The sequence below is a fragment of the Cannabis sativa genome, unplaced genomic scaffold (genome assembly GCF_029168945.1).
Source record: "Cannabis sativa cultivar Pink pepper isolate KNU-18-1 unplaced genomic scaffold, ASM2916894v1 Contig3, whole genome shotgun sequence".
Taxonomy (NCBI): domain Eukaryota; kingdom Viridiplantae; phylum Streptophyta; class Magnoliopsida; order Rosales; family Cannabaceae; genus Cannabis; species Cannabis sativa.
Genome location: NW_026870039.1, coordinates 944319 through 963425, shown reverse-complemented (window position 1 = coordinate 963425; position 19107 = coordinate 944319). Strand labels below are relative to the sequence as shown.

Genomic DNA, 19107 nt, shown 5'->3' with positions numbered 1-19107 from the left:
GGAGGAGGAGCGCTGTTGGAACATTCTATTGTCTGATTCTTCTCTTCGAGACAGCACTTTGTGGGATCACGTTCCACGTCAACCGGAAGGTATATCTCCTCCTAAGAATCGTGCTAAGTCTCAAGTTGCTATACTCCAAAGAAGTTTTGAGATTTTGGGGTGTGAACCTTTATTTCTACCTGAATTAACGCCAGACGAACGAGATTTTGCAAATCGATTCATGGCCCAATCTTCTTTCACTCTTCCTCTGGCTGTTGACGGTGCTATGGATCGTTTACGCTCGCGCAGACAAAAGACTGCGACGACTCTCAGTGCTGAGAAGGAGGTTGTTACTACTGTTGCTCCTTCTTGTCCTTCTATGAGAGCTCAAAAGAAGAATAACAAGAGACCATCTCCGGTTGAGTCGACCGACTGGTTGAGTAATACAGTTGATCTTTCTTTCCCATCTTCAGTGGCTGCGCATTCTGAGTTTGGCCTACACCTTGGTGAGGCTAGTAAGCTATTATTCCCAGAGGATCGAGCTCGATTTGAGAACATGGGGAACTAGCTTCTATGGAACTGTGCATCTCTGGCTTCTACATGCAGAAATTTCTATGTTACGATTTATGTATGGAAAAACTCACAATATCATTGTGTCTGGCCATTATGGTACTTTATATTGTATGACAGGGTATGCAAGGGCTTATGTACGCTTTGGATAAGATCAAGAACATGAAGGAGCAAATGAAGGTTATGAGGTCTGAACGAGATGATTTACGCGGGGAGATTAAGGAGTTGAAGGGCTGCAAGAAAGAGCTTGACCGTGTCAAAAAAGAGTTACGAACTCAACTCAACGCTAAGGAACAAGAGTCTAGTCGTTTGAAGTCTGCCTTGGCTGATGTTGCTACTGCCCAAGCTCGTGTGGACATGTTGGAAAGTCGATTGATCGAAATTGGACTGGAGGCTGAGATCCAGTGTCGTGGAAAAATGGCGATGGAGTATCGAGACAACAAGGCCAAGTCTTAGGACATACCCAAGTACATTGCTGATTATGAAGAATTGTTGCGGATGAGGGCCGAGGAAGACGCTCGAACTAGCCAGCTGACTAACTCGTTTGAAGGGATGACTACGAACAATTTTCCGACGAATGACTCACGTCTATCTTGAGCTAACTATATGTCAAATGTTTTATGTTTTTAATATTATAATATGAACTTTTGTTTGGTTGGCTGACTTGTATGAGTTTGGTACCCCATTTTCCCCTTAGTCTAAATGTAGGTCAACCGACTTGGATTTAGACTTAGTATTTGGAATGATGTTTGGACTATGTGGTTCGTTGTATGCAAGTCAGACGAGCCCATTAATAATGGATCAAATAATATTGGGTCCAATAAGGCAGTCAGACAGACTCACAAGGCTTGAAAATAAACTAACGAATGAGCCTATGGGCCATAAGCCGGATCACCCTGCAACCAGGTCCGAGCCCAACCAGTCAGCCAAACGGGTGGAACCAAGTAAATATTAAATCACTCAGAAAGACAGTTACTACTCCCTAAGAATTAAGGAAGCAACTTACTTGAACGAGTCAAATGGGTGACGTGGACGGAGGGCAACGGTACTGAAGACACACGATAAAAGAAACCATACAGTAGACACAGGGCATCGAACATTTGATACTCACCACATAGTCCAAACATCATTCCGAAATACTAAGTCTAAATCCAACTCGGCTGACCTACATTTAGACTAAGGGGAAAATGGGGTACCAGACCCATGCAAGTCAGCCAACCAGACAAAAGTTCATATTACAATATTAAAAACATAAAACATCAAACATATAGTTAACACAAAACAGACGTGTGTCATCCATCGGGAAATCGTTCGTAGTCATCCCTTCAAACGAGTTAGCCAACTGGCTAGTTCGAGCATCTTTCTCGGCCCTCATTTGCAGCAATTCTTCATAATCAGCAATGTACTTGGGTATGTCCCAAGACTCGCCTTGTTGTCTCGATACTCCATCGCCATTTTTCCACGACAATGGATCTCAGTCTCCAGTCCAATTTCGATTAATCGACCTTCCAACATGTCCACACGAGCTTGGGCAGTAGCAAGACCAGCCAAGGCAGACTTCAAACGACTAGAATCTTGTTCCTTAGCATCCAGTTAAGTTCGTAACTCTTCTTTGACACAGTCAAGCTCTTTCTTGCAGCCTTTCAGCTCCTTAATCTCCTCGCATAAATCATAACGTTCAGACCTCATAACCTTCATTGGCTCATTCATGTTCTTGATCTTATCCAAAGCGTACATAAGCCCTTCCATACCCTATCATACAATATAAAGTATCAAAATGGTCAGACACAATAATATCATGAGTTTTTTCATACATAAATCGTAACATAAAAATTTATGCAGACCTGAAAGGAGCGAGAGATGGACAATTCCATAGAAGTTATTTCCCCAATATTCTCAAATCGAGCTCGATCCTCTGGAAATAATAGCTTACTGGCCTCACCAAGGTGTAGACTAAACTCAGAATGCGCAGCCATTTAAGATGGAGAAAAAAGATCAACTGTATTACTCAACCAGTCAGTCGATTCAACCGGAGATGGTCTCTTGTTATTCTTCTTCTGAGCTCTCACAGAAGGACAAGAAGGAGCAACAATAGTAACAACCTCCTTCTCAGCACTGGGAGTCGTCCCAGTCTTCTGTTCGCGCGAGCGTAAACAGTCCGTAGCATCGTCACCAGCCAGAGGAAGAGTGAAAGAAGATTGGGTCATGAATCGATCTGCAAAATCTCGTTCGTCTGACGTCAATTCAGGTAGAAATAAAGGTTCACACTCCGAAATCTCAAAACTTCTTTAGAGTATAACAACTTGAGACTTAGCACGATTCTTAGGAGGAGATATACCTTCGTGTTCACGTGGAATGTGATCTCACAAAATGTTGTCTCGAAGAGAAGAATCAAACAATAGAATGTTTCAATAGCGCTCCTCCTCCGAAATTTGAAGAACTTGATCAACTCTCCCTAAATCCTAAACTCTAAACCCCAACTAAACGGAAGGTCAATCCTTCCTACAAAGAAGACAAATCAACCAATTATACGTGTATCAATAAACCATAACAAATAAGGGCGCAATTCAATATCAAAACTATGACACTCAATAGCAGGAGACCACAAATGGGGAATCCCGCGATCAACTGATAATCCTAGAGCATCAAAAGGAACAAAGAAAAATCCTCCTTCGATCGCTTAGCTTCTTTAACGCTAAGAATCAGATGATCACTACTGTTTTTGACAGTAAGCTGATACCTACCCTTATTATGTATATGCTCTTTTAAGTAGTAGACACGCAAGACTTCGACAACCGTAAATGTAATGTTATGTTTTTCGGTCAACACTTATATAGCCATAAGAATACGCCAAGCATTGGGCATTAACTGACTAGGAGAGATACCATGATAGGAGCATAATTCAGACATTAACTTAGGGAAAGGAAATCTAAAACCATACTTAAATGAAAGCTTGTACAAACACGTCCAATCCAGTATCTTCCAAATACCACTTCGTTCTCCCGTTTAGCCGGAGCATACAAACTAATGTGTATGGGAATATTGTAATGACGACAAATTTTCGGCAAGTTGTTCAAGATTATTTCTGACCTAGGATTAATATCCAAAAGAATATCGTCCGACTCACTATCACTCATAGTGCGATCGATGTCTACTCCAACTCCAAATGCATAGCGATGGACATCCATATCCTCACACTCATCATCCAATACATAACCTACCACACCAGTAGAAATGTTTGAAGTATCATTAGATGAACTAGTCGTCTTATTAGATGAAGTGGCACAACTACCATGGTTGTTGATAGACATAGCAAAAAACCCACCTAGAACAAAAGTACTGAACTAAGAGCGAGTTCACCAAAAACAAAAACATGTAGAAAGCAAAATGCCGGCTAGACAAAACAAAAATATACATATTGAAGCTCAAGTAAATATTGAACTCAGAAAGACGGATACTACTCCCTTAAAATTAGGGAAGCAACCAACTTGAATGAGTCCAATGGGTGACGTGGACGGAAGGCAACAGTACTGAAGACACATGATAAAAGAAACCATACGGTAGACACAGGGCATCGAACATTCGATACTCACACTACTCACTCAAGCAGACAGTCGTCCTTTCTAAACTTTTCTCTTAAGCCTCACCACTGTAGTTGTTCCTTTAGTCCGTCTGTCCGTTTGTCCACTCATCCGTCTGGCTACCATTTACATTTCATTTATTTTCCGTTATCGTTATTTTTTACTACAATAGTACTGACTTGAGCGTCAAAATTCCTTTGGTTGACACCCCACCGGTGCTCCCAATTGAACTTTTATCTCTCTTTGTTCTTGACAGGTTGCTGATGCCCAAATTTTGTAATTGTAGATTTTACCCTCAATAATAGTTTTAAAATATATATAATTATATTGATAATTAATTAATGTTTTTAAAAATATTTATCATTTATTTTAATAATTTATTATATTCATATTTAGCAAATATAGCATTTTATTTATTTAAATCTTAGCAATAATAACAGTTACAAGTGAGATACGGTGATAATAATAATTATGGATGCAGTAATAATTATAAATGAGAGTACTACGTTTTTGAAATTATATAAAGAGTTTTTTATAGATTTATATTCAAACCTATTATAAAATATATCAATAACTACAAGTGAGATACGGTAATGATGACTTTGAATTTAGTAACAACTAAAAGTGAGGTACGATGATAATAATGACTTTAAATATAATAGCAACTACAAATAAGATACAGTAATGACATCAATTTTAAAATCATACAATGAGTTTTCAATGAATTTATATCAATTGTTATATATATTTTTTAAATTTTAATTTAATTTATTCAAACCATATGTATCTTTCTTACTATTATAAAAGTGTGGTAATGAGGTGATAGTTGTGAAGACATTTTTGCCCTTTGTAAAATTAGGTATTTATAATTTTGTCCTTTGTCATCGGTCAATTTGCCCTTTGTCGATCGGTTAATTTGTTTTTTTTTTTTTGAAAGGATTAATTGTTCTGTCATACTTTGTCTTCGGTCAATAGCTCAATACGAGTCCTTCCTCTTCTCCTTCAAGAGCTCAATGCTCATTCAGTAGCTTTGCTTTAATATTTATGTCTCTTTCTAGCTTTCTATCTCATTATTTCAGCTATGGCATTCAGGGTTAGGAACCCTAATTTTCTCTAATTGATTCTCTATTATATGCCTTCTTTCAATCATAGCTGGTAAGGTTTTCTTCGAAAAGCGATTCGTGGGTAATCTCTCAATTTCTTCTTGAGTCTATTTATTTGAATTATGTATACATGCTCGTGCTTTTCAATTTATGAATTTTGCCGTTTAGGTTTCATTTCTTGTGAATTAGGGAAATTTAAGGTTACACGTCTGTTAGGTTTGTAAACTATATGTGTTTTGCGAAGAATCGAGAATTTTGTATGTCTCTTTGTTTTGATTTGATGGTATATGTGTTTATTTTAGCTTTGGGATTGATATATGAGCTTACATTGTTGATTTCAAGTATAATTGTTTGAATACCAAATGGACTGTTGCGGAAATGAAAGAAAGCAAAAGGAAAGATTTTATTGATTAATGAACAAAGATACAAGAAAGCCTTATATAGGCGTAAAAACCAGTAGCAGATAACAACAAAAAGTTGTTATAGCTACCAACTACCAGCTGAAATAACGGTAGTGCCAAATAGAAATTAACAGTCCAATAACTAAATAATAAATCCTACTTTCCTATTCTTGTTCCCCCCTCCTCAAGATGGACCATATATGTCATGTATGGCCATCTTGGATAAGTGAGAATTAAGAGTGGTTGAGGGTAGAGCCTTTGTGAATGCATCAGCAAGTTGGAGATTGTTGCTGACAGGAATGAGGCGGATGGCAGAAGTGGCAATCTTTTCGCGAATGAAATGGCAGTCCAACTCAATGTGCTTGGTTCGTTCGTGGAAAGTGGGATTGTTGGCAATATTAATGGCAGATTGGTTGTCGCAATAGATGAAGGTTGGTGTAGGTTGATGTATTTGGAAGTCTTTGAGGAGATATTGTAACCAAGTTAAGTCACTGGTGGTGGCAGCCAAGGCGCGATATTCTGCCTCGGCAGAACTTTTGGAGACTATAAACTCCTTGGTTTTCCATGAAATGAGACAATCACCAAGGAATATGCAAAAACCCGTCGTAGAACGTCGTGGGATAGGACATGTAGCCCAATCCGAGTCTGAAAAACCTCGGAGGTGAAGAGAAGATGAGGTTGAATATAATATTTATTAGCCTGGTGTGCCTTTTAAGTAACGCAAGAGATGATGAAGAGCTATTAAGTGAGTTGTTTGTGGACAAGACATGAATTGGCTAAGTGTGTTCATGGCAAAGGTGATGTCTGGTCGTGAAAGAGTCAAGTACAATAGTCAGCCAATAAGTTGTCTGTAGTGAGATGGATTGTCCAAGATGTCTCCTTCTTGGTCAGTGAGTCTTAGTCAAGGATCCATAGGAGCCTTTGCCGGTTTGCTGCTGGTGTACCCTGTATCAGCAAGCAATTGCAAAGTGTATTTGCGTTGTGAGAGGAAGAGGCCGTACTGAGCACGGGCAATTTCAAACCCAAGAAAGTACTTGAGAGGCCCGAGTGTCTTCAACTTGAATTTGGCCTGAAGGGAGATTTGTAATTGCTGGAGTGTGTGGATGTTGGGACCTGCGAGGATGATATCGTCAACATACGAGGAGGGCAACAAAAGTTGCTTGGGATCCTCTTGTAAACAGTGTGTAATCGACATGGGATTGAGTGAATCATTCTTGGAGAAGAGCATCAGTGAGTTTTTTGTACGATTGCCTTCAAGATTGTCGAAGACCGTAAATAGATTTGTTGCGCTTACACACCAGATTAGTGCCGGTAATAGTAGAGGGAACCTTGAAACCTTGGGGAAGTTGCATATAAACTTCTTCTTCTAGATCACCATTCAAAAAGGCATTGTTAATGTCTAGTTACAATGTGTGCCATTGCTTGATGTTGACAATGGCAAGTAAAAGCTTGAAAGTGACCATTTTTGCAACTGGTAAGAAAGTATCGAAGAAATCCAATCCTTCTTGCTGTGTATATCCTTGTGCAACCAAGCGAGCTTTGAGTCGTTCCACACTACCATCACTGTTGTATTTGATTTTGTCACCCAACGACATCCTATTGCGCGTTTGCCTGGTGGAAGGGGGACAACGGTCCAAGTGTTGTTGATGATGAGGGCCAGTAACTCATTGTCCATCGCTTGCAACCATTGCTTGAATTGTATGGCTTGCTTGTAACTTTGTGGTTCAAATTCAGCTGTGACATCAAGAATAAATTCTTTGTAAGCCTTGGATAATTTTGTATAAGACATGAATTTAAAGTAGGATGAGGTGTAGGAGATTTATCCGTAGAAGATTGAAACACTAAAAATCTTGAAAGTAACTTGGAGGCTGTGAGACTCGAGTGGTTCGTCTAGGAGCAGCAAGTGTTGGCGTGGGATTTTCCTGCTGTGGAGTAGCAGTATGTTCAGCATGGGAAATGTCTTCAACATCATCATTAGTATCCTGCAAAATGGGGTTAGGTGCAACATCAAAATTGTCTTGTGTAGGATAATCATCTATATGTGTGTTAGTGATGTGCTGAGAAGGCAAAACCAGAGGCAAAAAAGGATCTATAGATTGGTTGTGTAAGTTAAGTTTATGAAAATGGAAAACATTTTCATGAAAGATAACATTGCAAGAAATAAACAATTGTCTGGTATTAATATCATATAGTCTATAGCCCTTTATTCCTCTAGGATAACCAATGAACACACATGTCCTTGCCCGTGGTGCAAATTTGGTTCTATGAGAAGAAATAGTGGAAGCAAAGGCAAGACATCTGAAGCATCGAAGGTCACTGTAATTAGGTGGTTTGCCTAGCAGAATTTCGTAGGGAGTTTTGTTTTTGAGATTAGGTGTTGGTGTTCGATTAATAAGGAACACAGCTATCATAAGACACTCAGTCCAGTATTTGATAGGAACTTTGGATTGAAAATATAAAGCTCTTGCGACATTAAGAAGGTGTTGATGTTTTCTTTCAGCCACGGCATTTTGTTCATGTGTCTCTATGCAAGTGAAATCATGTGTAATTCCATTTTTGGAGAACAAATCTTTGAAAATAAGCTCAGGGGCATTGTCAGATCTAAAATAATTGAAAATACAATTATATTGAGTTTGTATATAAGAAAGAAATTCTGGTATAATAGATATAACATCAGATTTTTGTTTAAGAAGGTAAATCCATGTGAATCTTGAGTGATCATCAACCAAAGTAAGAAAGTACTTATGATTAGAGTGAGAAGTAACATAATAAGGCCCCCAAATATCACAATGAGTAAGATCAAAACAATGATTGGTAAATCTGTTATTATTAGGAAAAGGTAATTTTCTTTGCTTGGCTAAAGGACAAATGTAACAAGGTTCAATGCTATGCAAATTTTTAGTTTCACAATTCAAAGAATCTTGTAGTAAGTCTAAACATTTATTTGACAAATGACCTAAACGCTTGTGCCAAGTTTCAGCCGATGTAAAAGCATTGATGAGAACGGGTGTGGTGTCCAATATGTAGAGACCATTAGCCGATACACCTTTGCCAAATATCATCTTGGTGTGCGTTTCCTGTATGTAGAAATTATCAGCAAGGAATTTCAAAGAGTAATCGTTCCCTTTTGTCAAACAATTAAACAGAAATAATGTTGCAATGGAAAGAAGGAACATAGAGAACATTATGGAGGGTAAGATGATTGTTAATTCTAACGGTACCACTTCGATATGCCAGAAGACAATTATTATTAGGCAGAATTAATTTAGTTTCAGCAATAAAATGAAAGCTTTGAAAAAAGATTCAAGTCTGAACAAATGTGCCTAGTGGCACCCGAATCAATGATCCAAGACTTGTCTTTGGACAGCATAACATAGTTAGTTAAGATAATACCTGAGTTCCCATTAGATGTACTCGGATTTGTAGTGGGCAGATTGATGGTTTGTGCAGCAAGAAGATTCAAGAGCTGCTGATATTGATTTGGTGTGAGTTGTGGCAACAAAGTGTTGCTTTCACTGGGACCCAAACTGGTTTCATTGGAGGTTTGGAACTGGTTTGCAGCAGCATCCTTTGATTTCCCTCCTTTGTTGTATCCCAGTGGATATCCATGTATCTTGTAACGCTTCTCGATGGTGTGTCCATGCATGTTACAATGAGTACAAAAAGGTCTGCCACGTTTTGGTTGTTGAGTCTTGGGTGGTCCTTGTGATTCACGTTTGCCTGAATTCTTTTCTCCTTGGAAGGCAAAAGCCATATTGGAGTTTGGATCCGTGGTGTTGTTTTGTCCTCCTCTTTGGTTTTCTTCCTGCGTAACTAGATGAAAAACTCTATTAATTTCAGGGAGTGTATCCATAACAAGGATATTACCTCGCACTTGAGCATAAAGATCGGATAGTCCCATGAGAAAGGACATGATGTACTCCATGTTGTGATGTTCTTGCAATTTCTTGACTCCTCCACAAGAACACCCATTGCAAGTACAGTTTAGCCTGAAATTGGACAATTGTTCCCAAACAGTTTTCAGCTTGGTAAAATACATACTCGCTGTTTGGTTTTCTAGTCTGAGATTCATTAAGTCCTTCCTTAGATTGTAGATGTGTGCTCCATTATTTTGCTGTTAACGAACCCTCAAATCGTTCCAGATTGCTACAGCAGACTCATCATACAATATGCTAGATGAAATTTTTTTTGAAACAGAGTTAATAATCCAAGAAATAACAATGTTGTTATTACGAATCCAAGCATTGTAAAGAATGTGATCAGTGATAGGGGGTTTAGAAATAGACCCATTCAAGAATGGGTGACTATTCAATGGTTACATTTTTATTGTAACCATATGGTTACATTTTTTTTTAACCTGTAATAGCAGGTTACTAATAGGTAGACTTTCCTTTTTTAGATTTAATTAATTATAATTAACTATTTTCTTAAAATAATTAATTAAATAGACATTCCTTTTTTAGAATTATTTAATTATAATTAACTATTTTCTTAACATAATTAATTAAATATTTAACAAGACCTCTTTTAGTAATTAATATTTATATTTAAATCCTTACTTGAATTATTTTAATAATTAAGCCATTTAATTATAATATTTACAAAAAAAATTATTTTTCTTACAAAAATTAAACTTCTTTTGACACAAATTAAAATTCTCTTCTTATAATAAATTTTCAAATAATTAAATATTTTTAAATGATATTTAATTATTTTGTTACAATTATATGAACTAAGTATGATCGAGACCTCAAGCTAATCAATCGATAACAAGTGCAGCCATTTTTTTAAAAAAAAATCCTTCAACTTATTTCATTTTTTACTTTTTAAATATTTAAATAAAAAAATTAAATAATTATGTGTAATAATTTAAAATTAAGATTACAAGTATAATAAAATTTAAATTATGAAATTATATGTGTATAATTTTAAATTATAAAAAACTTTGCTATAAAATTTTAAATAATTTAAGTATAAAAATATAAATTGCTAAAAAATCCTTATATAGTAATAAATTGTAAATAATTAATTAATAATTATAATTAATTTAATTTTAAAATATAATTAATCTTAATTAAAGTTTTATAAGGAAATAAATGATTAGGTTACTTTCAGGTTACAAGTTATTTTTTATTTATTTTTATTTAATTTCCAAATTAATCACAACCATTAAATAGTAATCCAATGGCTTAAAAAAATGTAACCATGATGGTTACAATAAAAATGTAACCATTGAAACCTCTTCCATTCAAGAATTCCAACTTGTTCTTGACAGATATAGCAAGCTCCATAGCTCTGCACCAAGCAATGTAGTTGTCCTGTCCAGTCAATAATTGAGACACCAAAACATTACCAGGGTTGTCTCCGTGATGCAAGTAGTATGGATCGGAGGGATCCTCGATCGGGCTTCTTGATCTGACCATCTGAACATTAAAACCAGCGTTTGTAGCTTGATTTTGATTACCACCATTGTTTATTTGAGATGAATCTCCATCGATTGACCCTATTCCTTGATCATTTGTAGCCATGATAGGAAAAGAAAGACGAAAAGGGAGAGATCAAAACATTCACAGAGAAGAGAAATGTCGAAAGGAAACCTGTGTCGATGAAGAGATGAATTCTTCAATGCAGACACAGACCGTCGCCGGAGAAGAAGAAAATTGACACGGCGAGAAGGAGGAACAGAGGTAATCAAGACCGAAAGGAAGCATAACTTCCTTGCTCTGATACCATGTTGCGGAAATGAAAGAAAGCAAAAGGAAAGATTTTATTGATTAATGAACAGAGATACAAGAAAGCAGCGTAAAAACCAGTAGCAGATAACAACAGAAAGTTGTTATAACTACCAACTGAAATAACGGTAGTGCCAAACAGAAATTAACAGTCTAATAACTAAATAATAAATCCTACTTTCCTATTCTTGTTATGGACAAAGAGTGTGAGGGATAGTTGAAATTGGAATGAGACAAATGGAATCGTATTGAACATGATTTTGAGGGACTAATGCTACTGGACAGTGGTATTATTCTTTTAAAGCCTCTTATTGGATTTTGGAGGATTCTTATCCTAATTACATTTTAAAGGTGTTCTATCGCACTACTCATCATGTCATATGCACAATATGTATATTCTTTTTTGTTGATTGCATGATTATAAAAATTATAGTGAAAATTTTAGGCTGAGGAATGGTTGAAAAGAGAGAGGGATAGAGTTTATAATTACTTGCATTCGAATTGTGAGCTAAAATTGGTGGAGGTTAGTTAATACACATATATTATATATATTCTGAGGAAACAAATAATTACATATATAAAGATGAGCGGAGCAAATAGTTAATTAATAGAAATGATGAGGTATTATCTATATTTTGATCATGTACGTACACTTGTAATTGAAAGTTTATATATGATTTTGTTCTAATAAATGCTTGTTGACCAAGTCTTTTATTTATAATAGTCATGAAGATGTTGATTAGTAAAGTAGTGCATATTATTTGTTTAATTATTATTCAAAGCTAAACATGATGTAGGAAAATAACTTAAATTAACCTAAGACTGATAATTATTTTATTTTATTTTGTGACGTACTGCGATAAAAAATTTAATAATATATCAATTCTTACAAACAAATTATAAGCTTTCTCAAGTGTTAATAGAACTAAGTTTTTATGTCTACATAAGAAATAAAAAGTTGAGTATTCAGTTAGTCTGAATGCTTCTCGATTGAGTTTCCATTCTCAAAATAGCGACAGAGATGTTAAATTAATACGACGGTATGATATTTTGTACCAAAAGACTATCCTAAGCCAGACTTAATATGTGATTAAGTTTAGTTGAATCTAATTTTGTTGTGGAGAGATAGTTGAATCACTTAATTGATCCCATTGAAAGGATTAGGATTATGCTTATTTTGAGTCTAACTTACTGTTTAGAATGGAATAGGACTTATATGGACATCTATTACACTATTAATTAGAGTAAGCATGTGTACTAAAAAGTTCGTTTAACTACATATCATTGCTGATGCATCTTGTGTAAGAGGTATGATGTGGCTACTTCTTTTTATTAAATGTCAAGCTTAAGAATTCCTTCTTGATTTTATATTTTGCTTTTCAATTAATCTACTCTCAAAAGATGGAAATGAAGTTGGGGTCAAATTTTCCCCTGTGGAGTTTATTATTTATTTCTTAATGTGTGCTTTGTAAAATACTAACTTTTACGTACTTGTGTGATGAATTATTTTTCTGAAGTTATTTTGTTATTTACTTTTCTTTTATACTAAAAATGAATGGAAGAACAGTTGGGTTAAGTCTGATTGGAAGAAAGATGAGAACATGGCTGGGCTGGGGTAGAACTACTACACTTTTGGTAAGTGGAAACAAGAACGTTAATGAAAAATGTACCTCAATTAATCTGAGATGATATACTATTCTTAATACTGTTAGGTATATGATGTTTTTCTATTTGTTGTTTTTTATGTGCTTAATTTGCTATAATTAATGCAAACACTTGCTAATGATCTGAGACATGTTTTACTGACACAATATCCAAGAAGATTACAGATTCTATGCTATGCGGGCTTTGATTTCCCTAAATTCAGCAACAATAATAAACCTTTAGTATTCCAGTTTTTGATTAAGCACGAACAAAAGCTTAATTGTGGTGTTGTTTACATGAAGTTAGCAGTGACGTAGATCTGAAGAAATTTGTTGGTGATTCAGATACCCGATAGTATTGATACTTACTCATGCTACATTTAAAAAGTAGTACCAGTCATTATAAAATTTATGTCAAATTATGCAAATAGTGTGTGAAATATATCTAAATAATGAATATCTTATATATATATATAACTAAAATGTCAATTTTAAAAGTTAGTCTTTAGTTCTTACGTATTTTTGTAATTTGCACTATAACTAATATGTAAAAAGTAAAATAATTATTTATGAAATAAAAATTAAGCTAATAAAAGTATAAATGAAGTGACATAAGGAGAGCTAGGCACGTGCTAGCCTCACTTAGTATTTTAAAAAGTATAGTAATATGTCTAATAAATTAATTAAAAAACAAACACATAAAAAATAATAAAAGAAATACAAAATTAGTAAATTTATTATTCATATTATAGAAAAAAAAAATATAATATAATTTTATATAACCGAATTATTAAATAAAATATAACCAATGTTTATTTTTTAGTTATTAATATATAAAATAAAATAATACAAAATTATCTGCTGAGTTTTCCTTAAAAAAGAATCTATATATAACATTTATGTTAATAAGCAACAAAAATATCTAAAACAAAAAGAAAAACAATAGAAGTCGTGTATATATATTAAGGTTTCACTTTCAGCTACTACATCAATTGAAGAGTTCCCAATTTATTTCGCTTCGTTAATGTAGAATGTTCATAACAAAAAAAGCTCTCCCTCACTCGTTCACACATCAAACCTCAAGGCCTGGGTATTAGATTAGTAATTAGGATCTGTTGTGTTAGTTACTGAATTATAGGAAGTTAGTTATTATAGTTAGTAGTTAGTCCTAACCGACTCTCTACTCTATATATACATTGTAATTGCCTTTGTTCATTTTTACCAAGTAATAAAATCTTTTCTCTGTTTTTCAATAGGTTTTCTCCTAATACTGGACCTTCTTCTTTAATCTTTTCTCAAGCTGCAAGGATTTCATTCGCAGTGTTGTGTTGAATGATGGGTACGGAGAGGAAGAGGAAGAGGAGTTTGTTTGACGTGATGGATGAGACCTCTGTCTCAGCAAAGATCACGAAATCGAACGGTGGTTTGATGAGTAATAACACCGGGAATAGTCTGATAAATAGGTGGAACGGCAAGGCCTACACGCCGAGGTACTTTCATATACTTGAGAAGAGGAAGACCTTGCCTGTCTGGCAGCAGAAAGAAGAGTTCTTGCAGGTATTGAAGGCTAATCAGATTTTGATTTTGGTTGGTGAGACCGGTAGTGGTAAAACAACTCAGATCCCACAATTTGTTTTGGAAGCTGTTGATATTGAAACTCCAGATAAAAGAAGAAAGATGATGATTGCATGCACCCAGCCTCGTAGAGTGGCTGCCATGTCTGTTTCTCGACGTGTTGCTGAAGAGATGGACGTAACCATTGGAGAAGAGGTTGGTTACAGCATTCGTTTTGAGGACTGCAGCAGTGCAAAAACAGTCTTGAAGTATTTAACTGATGGTATGCTTTTAAGAGAAGCAATGACAGATCCACTATTGGAGCGCTACAAGGTGATAATTCTTGATGAGGCTCATGAGAGAACTTTGGCAACAGATGTTCTTTTTGGACTGCTAAAGGAAGTATTGAGAAATAGACCTGACCTGAAGTTGGTTGTGATGAGTGCAACTCTTGAGGCTGAAAAGTTTCAGGGCTATTTTAATGGTGCACCTCTTATGAAGGTTCCTGGTAGGCTTCACCCTGTGGAAATATTTTACACCCAAGAACCAGAAAGGGACTACGTTGAGGCTGCAATTCGGACAGTTGTCCAGATACATATGTGTGAGCCTCCTGGTGATATTCTTGTATTTCTTACTGGGGAGGAGGAGATAGAAGATGCCTGCCGTAAAATAAACAAGGAGGTTGCAATTCTTGGGGATCAGGTGGGTCCTGTGAAAGCAGTTCCTCTGTATTCAAGTCTTCCTCCAGCTATGCAGCAGAAGATATTTGACCCTGCTCCTCCTCCACTGAATGAGAGAGGCCCACCTGGAAGGAAGATTGTAGTATCAACTAACATTGCTGAAACTTCTTTGACCATAGACGGGATAGTTTATGTTATCGACCCTGGGTTTGCCAAACAAAACGTTTATAATCCAAGAGTAAGAGTTGAATCCTTGTTGGTTTCTCCCATATCAAAGGCCAGTGCACATCAAAGATCAGGGCGTGCTGGTAGAACCCAACCAGGAAAATGTTATAGACTTTACACAGAGAGGAGTTTTAATGATGATCTTCAGCCACAGACCTATCCTGAAATATTGAGGTCAAATCTAGCAAATATAGTACTGACTTTGAAGAAATTGGGAATAGATGATCTGGTTCACTTTGACTTTATGGACCCCCCTGCTCCAGAGACATTAATGCGAGCACTAGAGGTGTTGAATTATTTGGGAGCGTTGGACGATGAAGGAAACTTGACAAAGTTGGGGAAAATTATGAGTGAGTTTCCACTAGATCCTCAGATGTCCAAGATGCTAGTTGTTAGCCCTGAGTTCAACTGTTCAAACGAGATTCTATCAATTTCTGCCATGCTTTCAGTACCCAATTGCTTTGTCCGGCCTAGGGAGGCTCAACAAGCTGCGGATGAGGCAAAAGCTAAGTTTGGCCACATCGATGGAGATCACCTCACACTTCTGAACGTGTATCATGCCTACAAGCAAAACAATGAGGATCAGTCTTGGTGCTACGAAAATTTTGTCAGCGCTAGGGCGCTGAAATCTGCTGACAATGTCAGGCAACAGCTAGTCCGCATCATGGCACGATACAACCTCAAGCTATGCAGTACTGATTTCAGCAGCCGTGACTACTACATTAACATAAGAAAAGCCATGCTAGCTGGATATTTCATGCAGGTGGCTCATATGGAACGCACTGGACACTACTTAACAGTGAAAGACAACCAAGTTGTGCATTTGCATCCTTCGAATTGCCTTGACCACAAGCCAGACTGGGTCATCTACAATGAGTATGTGTTAACAAGTCGGAATTTTATACGTACAGTGACAGATGTTCGCGGGGAGTGGTTAGTTGATATAGCACCACACTATTTTGATCTGGAGAATTTTCCTCAGTGTGAGGCCAAGAGAGTTCTTGAGAGGCTTTACAAGAAGCGTGAAAGGGAGAAGGAGGAGAGCAGAAACAGAAAGTGAAGATTTTCTGGGATTTGATTTGATGATCCCCTCTGGTTATCTTTCAAACATATTCTGTATCTTTGCTGAGGAATGCCCCACTTATCACACTCGTCAATGAAAATGATGGAAGATACAGCCATGTTTGATGTATCATATTCTAAATAGCTGTAGAAGTAGTTGACCATTATCTTTACATTATAGTTATTTTGTAATTGTTTATTTGAGTTGGATTGCGTGGTTTCATTTAAAAGAAATCACTTGTTTTTAAAGATTTAGAAGATGGCCTATATTTTTGGTGTTAATCGAGATTGCATAACTCAGGGAAATAAGAAAAAATGTTCATAGAAAAATACATGCAAAGAGCAGTTAATTTTATAATATTAGTTTTATTTGCAGTCATAAAGTTAAAAGTACACTTTAATATTAAAAAGGAAATTCAATGCATATATTATATGATTAGAGAAAGGAACTACTTTAATGTGATGGCTGCAAAAAGACATTATATGATTTACTAACCGGGGGATTGAACATGAAGAACCACGCTAGAGTTTGACATGTCCCATAAAAGAACAGAGTTATCACTGCATCCTACTACGAGATGGGAATTGGCCTCCTGTTCCTGAGATGAACTCCAATGACCCTGCTTTAGATGGATCAAAGGAAAGGGAAATAAATTTTCAATGTCAATTGGAGAATGTGCAAAAGAAAAATCGATGAACTTGTTTTGACCTTCAAAAAGCAAACATCCAAAACCCAACTACCGAACTTGGGCAAGGATTGGAGTAGCGTCAAGTCCAGGCCTAGCTGGGCAAGGCCTAAGCTATATAGCTTGACTCTCTTTTCACAAAAGATGGCAATTTTAGAGGAATGAATGTTGCTAGAAGAAATTCCGTGAACGCGAATGCCATGGAATACGTCGAAAGAATTTACCATGTTTCCCAGTTCCAAATCATAGACGAGAAGTTGGGAACCAGAGCCTATAAGATTAAAGAAGAAGAGAAATGAAAGAAAGATGGAGATTGAATTGAGAGGTAATCAGTCTAAGTAAGAAATAAAGAATAATGTGAAATTGAAAGCGTACCAGCAAGGAGGTAAGGAAGAGAAGAAAGACGATGCGGGAAGAGGAGAAGAGAGAGTGCTGAAATTTCACCAATGTATTGGCTACTTTGGAGACAGCATGAATCGCTCTGCTGTAGCTCTACCGCCATGATTGTCTTCTTTTCGTTACAGTTAACAAACTCTAAAACCCTTCAAACAGTGGTAAAAGAAAACAGCACTGACTGACTGTTGTGCATTTCTCTGTGTGTGTGAGAGTGAGACTGGGACAAGGACTATTGGTCGTACTCCTCGTGTATGTATGTAGTTTTAGTTAAAACTATTGTCGTTTATAGAGTTTATTTGTAGTGGTAAGTATAAATATAATAATTGCACAAAAAAGAGAAAAAAACGATTGCGGTGAGCGTGGATCGAACACGCGACCTTCAGATCTTCAGTCTGACGCTCTCCCAACTGAGCTATCCCCGCTTGATGCTAATACTTACTGCAGTTTATGACTAATAGTTTCATTGTGTAATTACAAAAGGGAAATTTGCTTTTTTTTTTATTACAATGACCCAAAACTTTATTGATGAAAAGTAAAATAAAATATATTGGTCATATTAGTATAAATATATAAATATAGATCTAAAGAATACCTTGGTTGATTCAAAGAAAAAAAAAATATGAATAGCAGAAGCGTACCTTAATCCATATAGTGGTGATCTTAATCCATTTAATAAAGATGATCTGTAACGTCCTACTAGAATAGGCATGTTATTGTGATTTTAATTTATTGGTTCATCCGCTAAATTAATAGAGTCACAGATTCTTGAGATCCAACTAATTATTTCCTCAGGATGTTTTTGATGTTCTCCGTGAGTCATATTATTTCTCTCCATCCATATTGCTTATGAAATAATAATTAGTCTTTCAAATAAATTTTTCTCCACAATCTCATATGCATAGATCATTACTTTCTTAAAAGATAAATCTTCCTTCGCCTCATGAAGGAAAGGGCAATCTAATAACGTCCAAATTCCTTGAGCTTAGGGACACCAAAATATTGCATGTGAATTTGAATCACCTCTATAACCACAAATAGGACAGTTATTATGAGGAACAACCTTACGCCAAAACAAGCCACCATTCGAAGGTAAAATCTCATAGAAACCTCGTCATGCAAAATGAAGAATTTTTTGCAGAATTTCCTCCACCATATTGAGAACACCTCACTAGAAGAAGAAGGTAATCCCTCATCTCTGGTCATTGCCAAATTATAACCACTTTTTATTGAATAATTACCGTTCCGTGTTATGTTAACACCAGTTATCCTCGTGCTCAAAAGGACTTAATAGGATCGATAAGATGAGTTCGGCATTCGGTGAATTAAAAGTATTATTCACCTTACAAACGCCCAACCTCCTAGAGGGTCAATAAAGTTCTGAAACTGTGATCACAATAAAGGAGGATTTTATACAAGGAAGAAAAGATGTCAGTCATTGTAACCAAGGATCATTAAATACCCTCGTAGAAACACCATTACCAATACACAATGCCTT

At 36.1% G+C, this 19107-nt stretch overlaps 2 protein-coding genes and 1 non-coding gene across 5 annotated transcripts; 1 reads left to right on the top strand and 2 right to left on the bottom strand.

Moving 5' to 3' along the window:
- Window positions 1–5612: 5612 nt before the first annotated feature.
- On the bottom strand, window positions 5613–17865 carry LOC133033153 (uncharacterized). Of its 3 annotated transcripts, none has more exons than XM_061107771.1 (4): window positions 17592–17863; window positions 17240–17487; window positions 17027–17150; window positions 5613–7616 (listed from the first exon to the last, which is right to left on the bottom strand). In XM_061107771.1, exons 1-4 carry the CDS (start codon window positions 17716–17718, stop codon window positions 7609–7611), a joined length of 507 nt encoding a protein of 168 aa, XP_060963754.1. In that variant the 5' UTR covers window positions 17719–17863; the 3' UTR covers window positions 5613–7608. The 3 variants fall into 3 exon arrangements, with proteins under 3 accessions (XP_060963754.1, XP_060963752.1, XP_060963753.1); XM_061107770.1 differs by lacking the exon at window positions 5613–7616 and adding an exon at window positions 8443–8711 and having other exon boundaries at window positions 17592–17865; XM_061107769.1 differs by lacking the exons at window positions 5613–7616; window positions 17027–17150; window positions 17240–17487; window positions 17592–17863 and adding exons at window positions 8356–8711; window positions 9028–13954.
- On the top strand, window positions 13924–16779 carry LOC133033152 (probable pre-mRNA-splicing factor ATP-dependent RNA helicase DEAH2). The gene is made up of 2 exons (XM_061107768.1): window positions 13924–14099; window positions 14266–16779. Exon 2 carries the CDS (start codon window positions 14342–14344, stop codon window positions 16526–16528), a length of 2187 nt encoding a protein of 728 aa, XP_060963751.1. The 5' UTR covers window positions 13924–14099; window positions 14266–14341; the 3' UTR covers window positions 16529–16779.
- A 96-nt stretch (window positions 17866–17961) lies between the features above and the next one.
- Window positions 17962–18034, bottom strand: TRNAF-GAA (transfer RNA phenylalanine (anticodon GAA)). The gene has a single exon. It is a non-coding gene; the product is annotated as a tRNA-Phe (tRNA).
- Window positions 18035–19107: the final 1073 nt, after the last annotated feature.

Excerpts from the sequence above, each read along its gene's own strand:
- LOC133033153 (XM_061107769.1), bottom strand. The coding sequence starts at position 9,706 with ATGAATCTCAGACTAGAAAACCAAACAGCGAGTATGTATTTTACCAAG. Across the intron at positions 8,712-9,027 it reads TACATCTAATGGGAACTCAG|GAAACGCACACCAAGATGAT; the intron begins GTATTATCTTAA and ends TTCTACATACAG.
- LOC133033152 (XM_061107768.1), top strand. The coding sequence starts at position 14,342 with ATGATGGGTACGGAGAGGAAGAGGAAGAGGAGTTTGTTTGACGTGATG.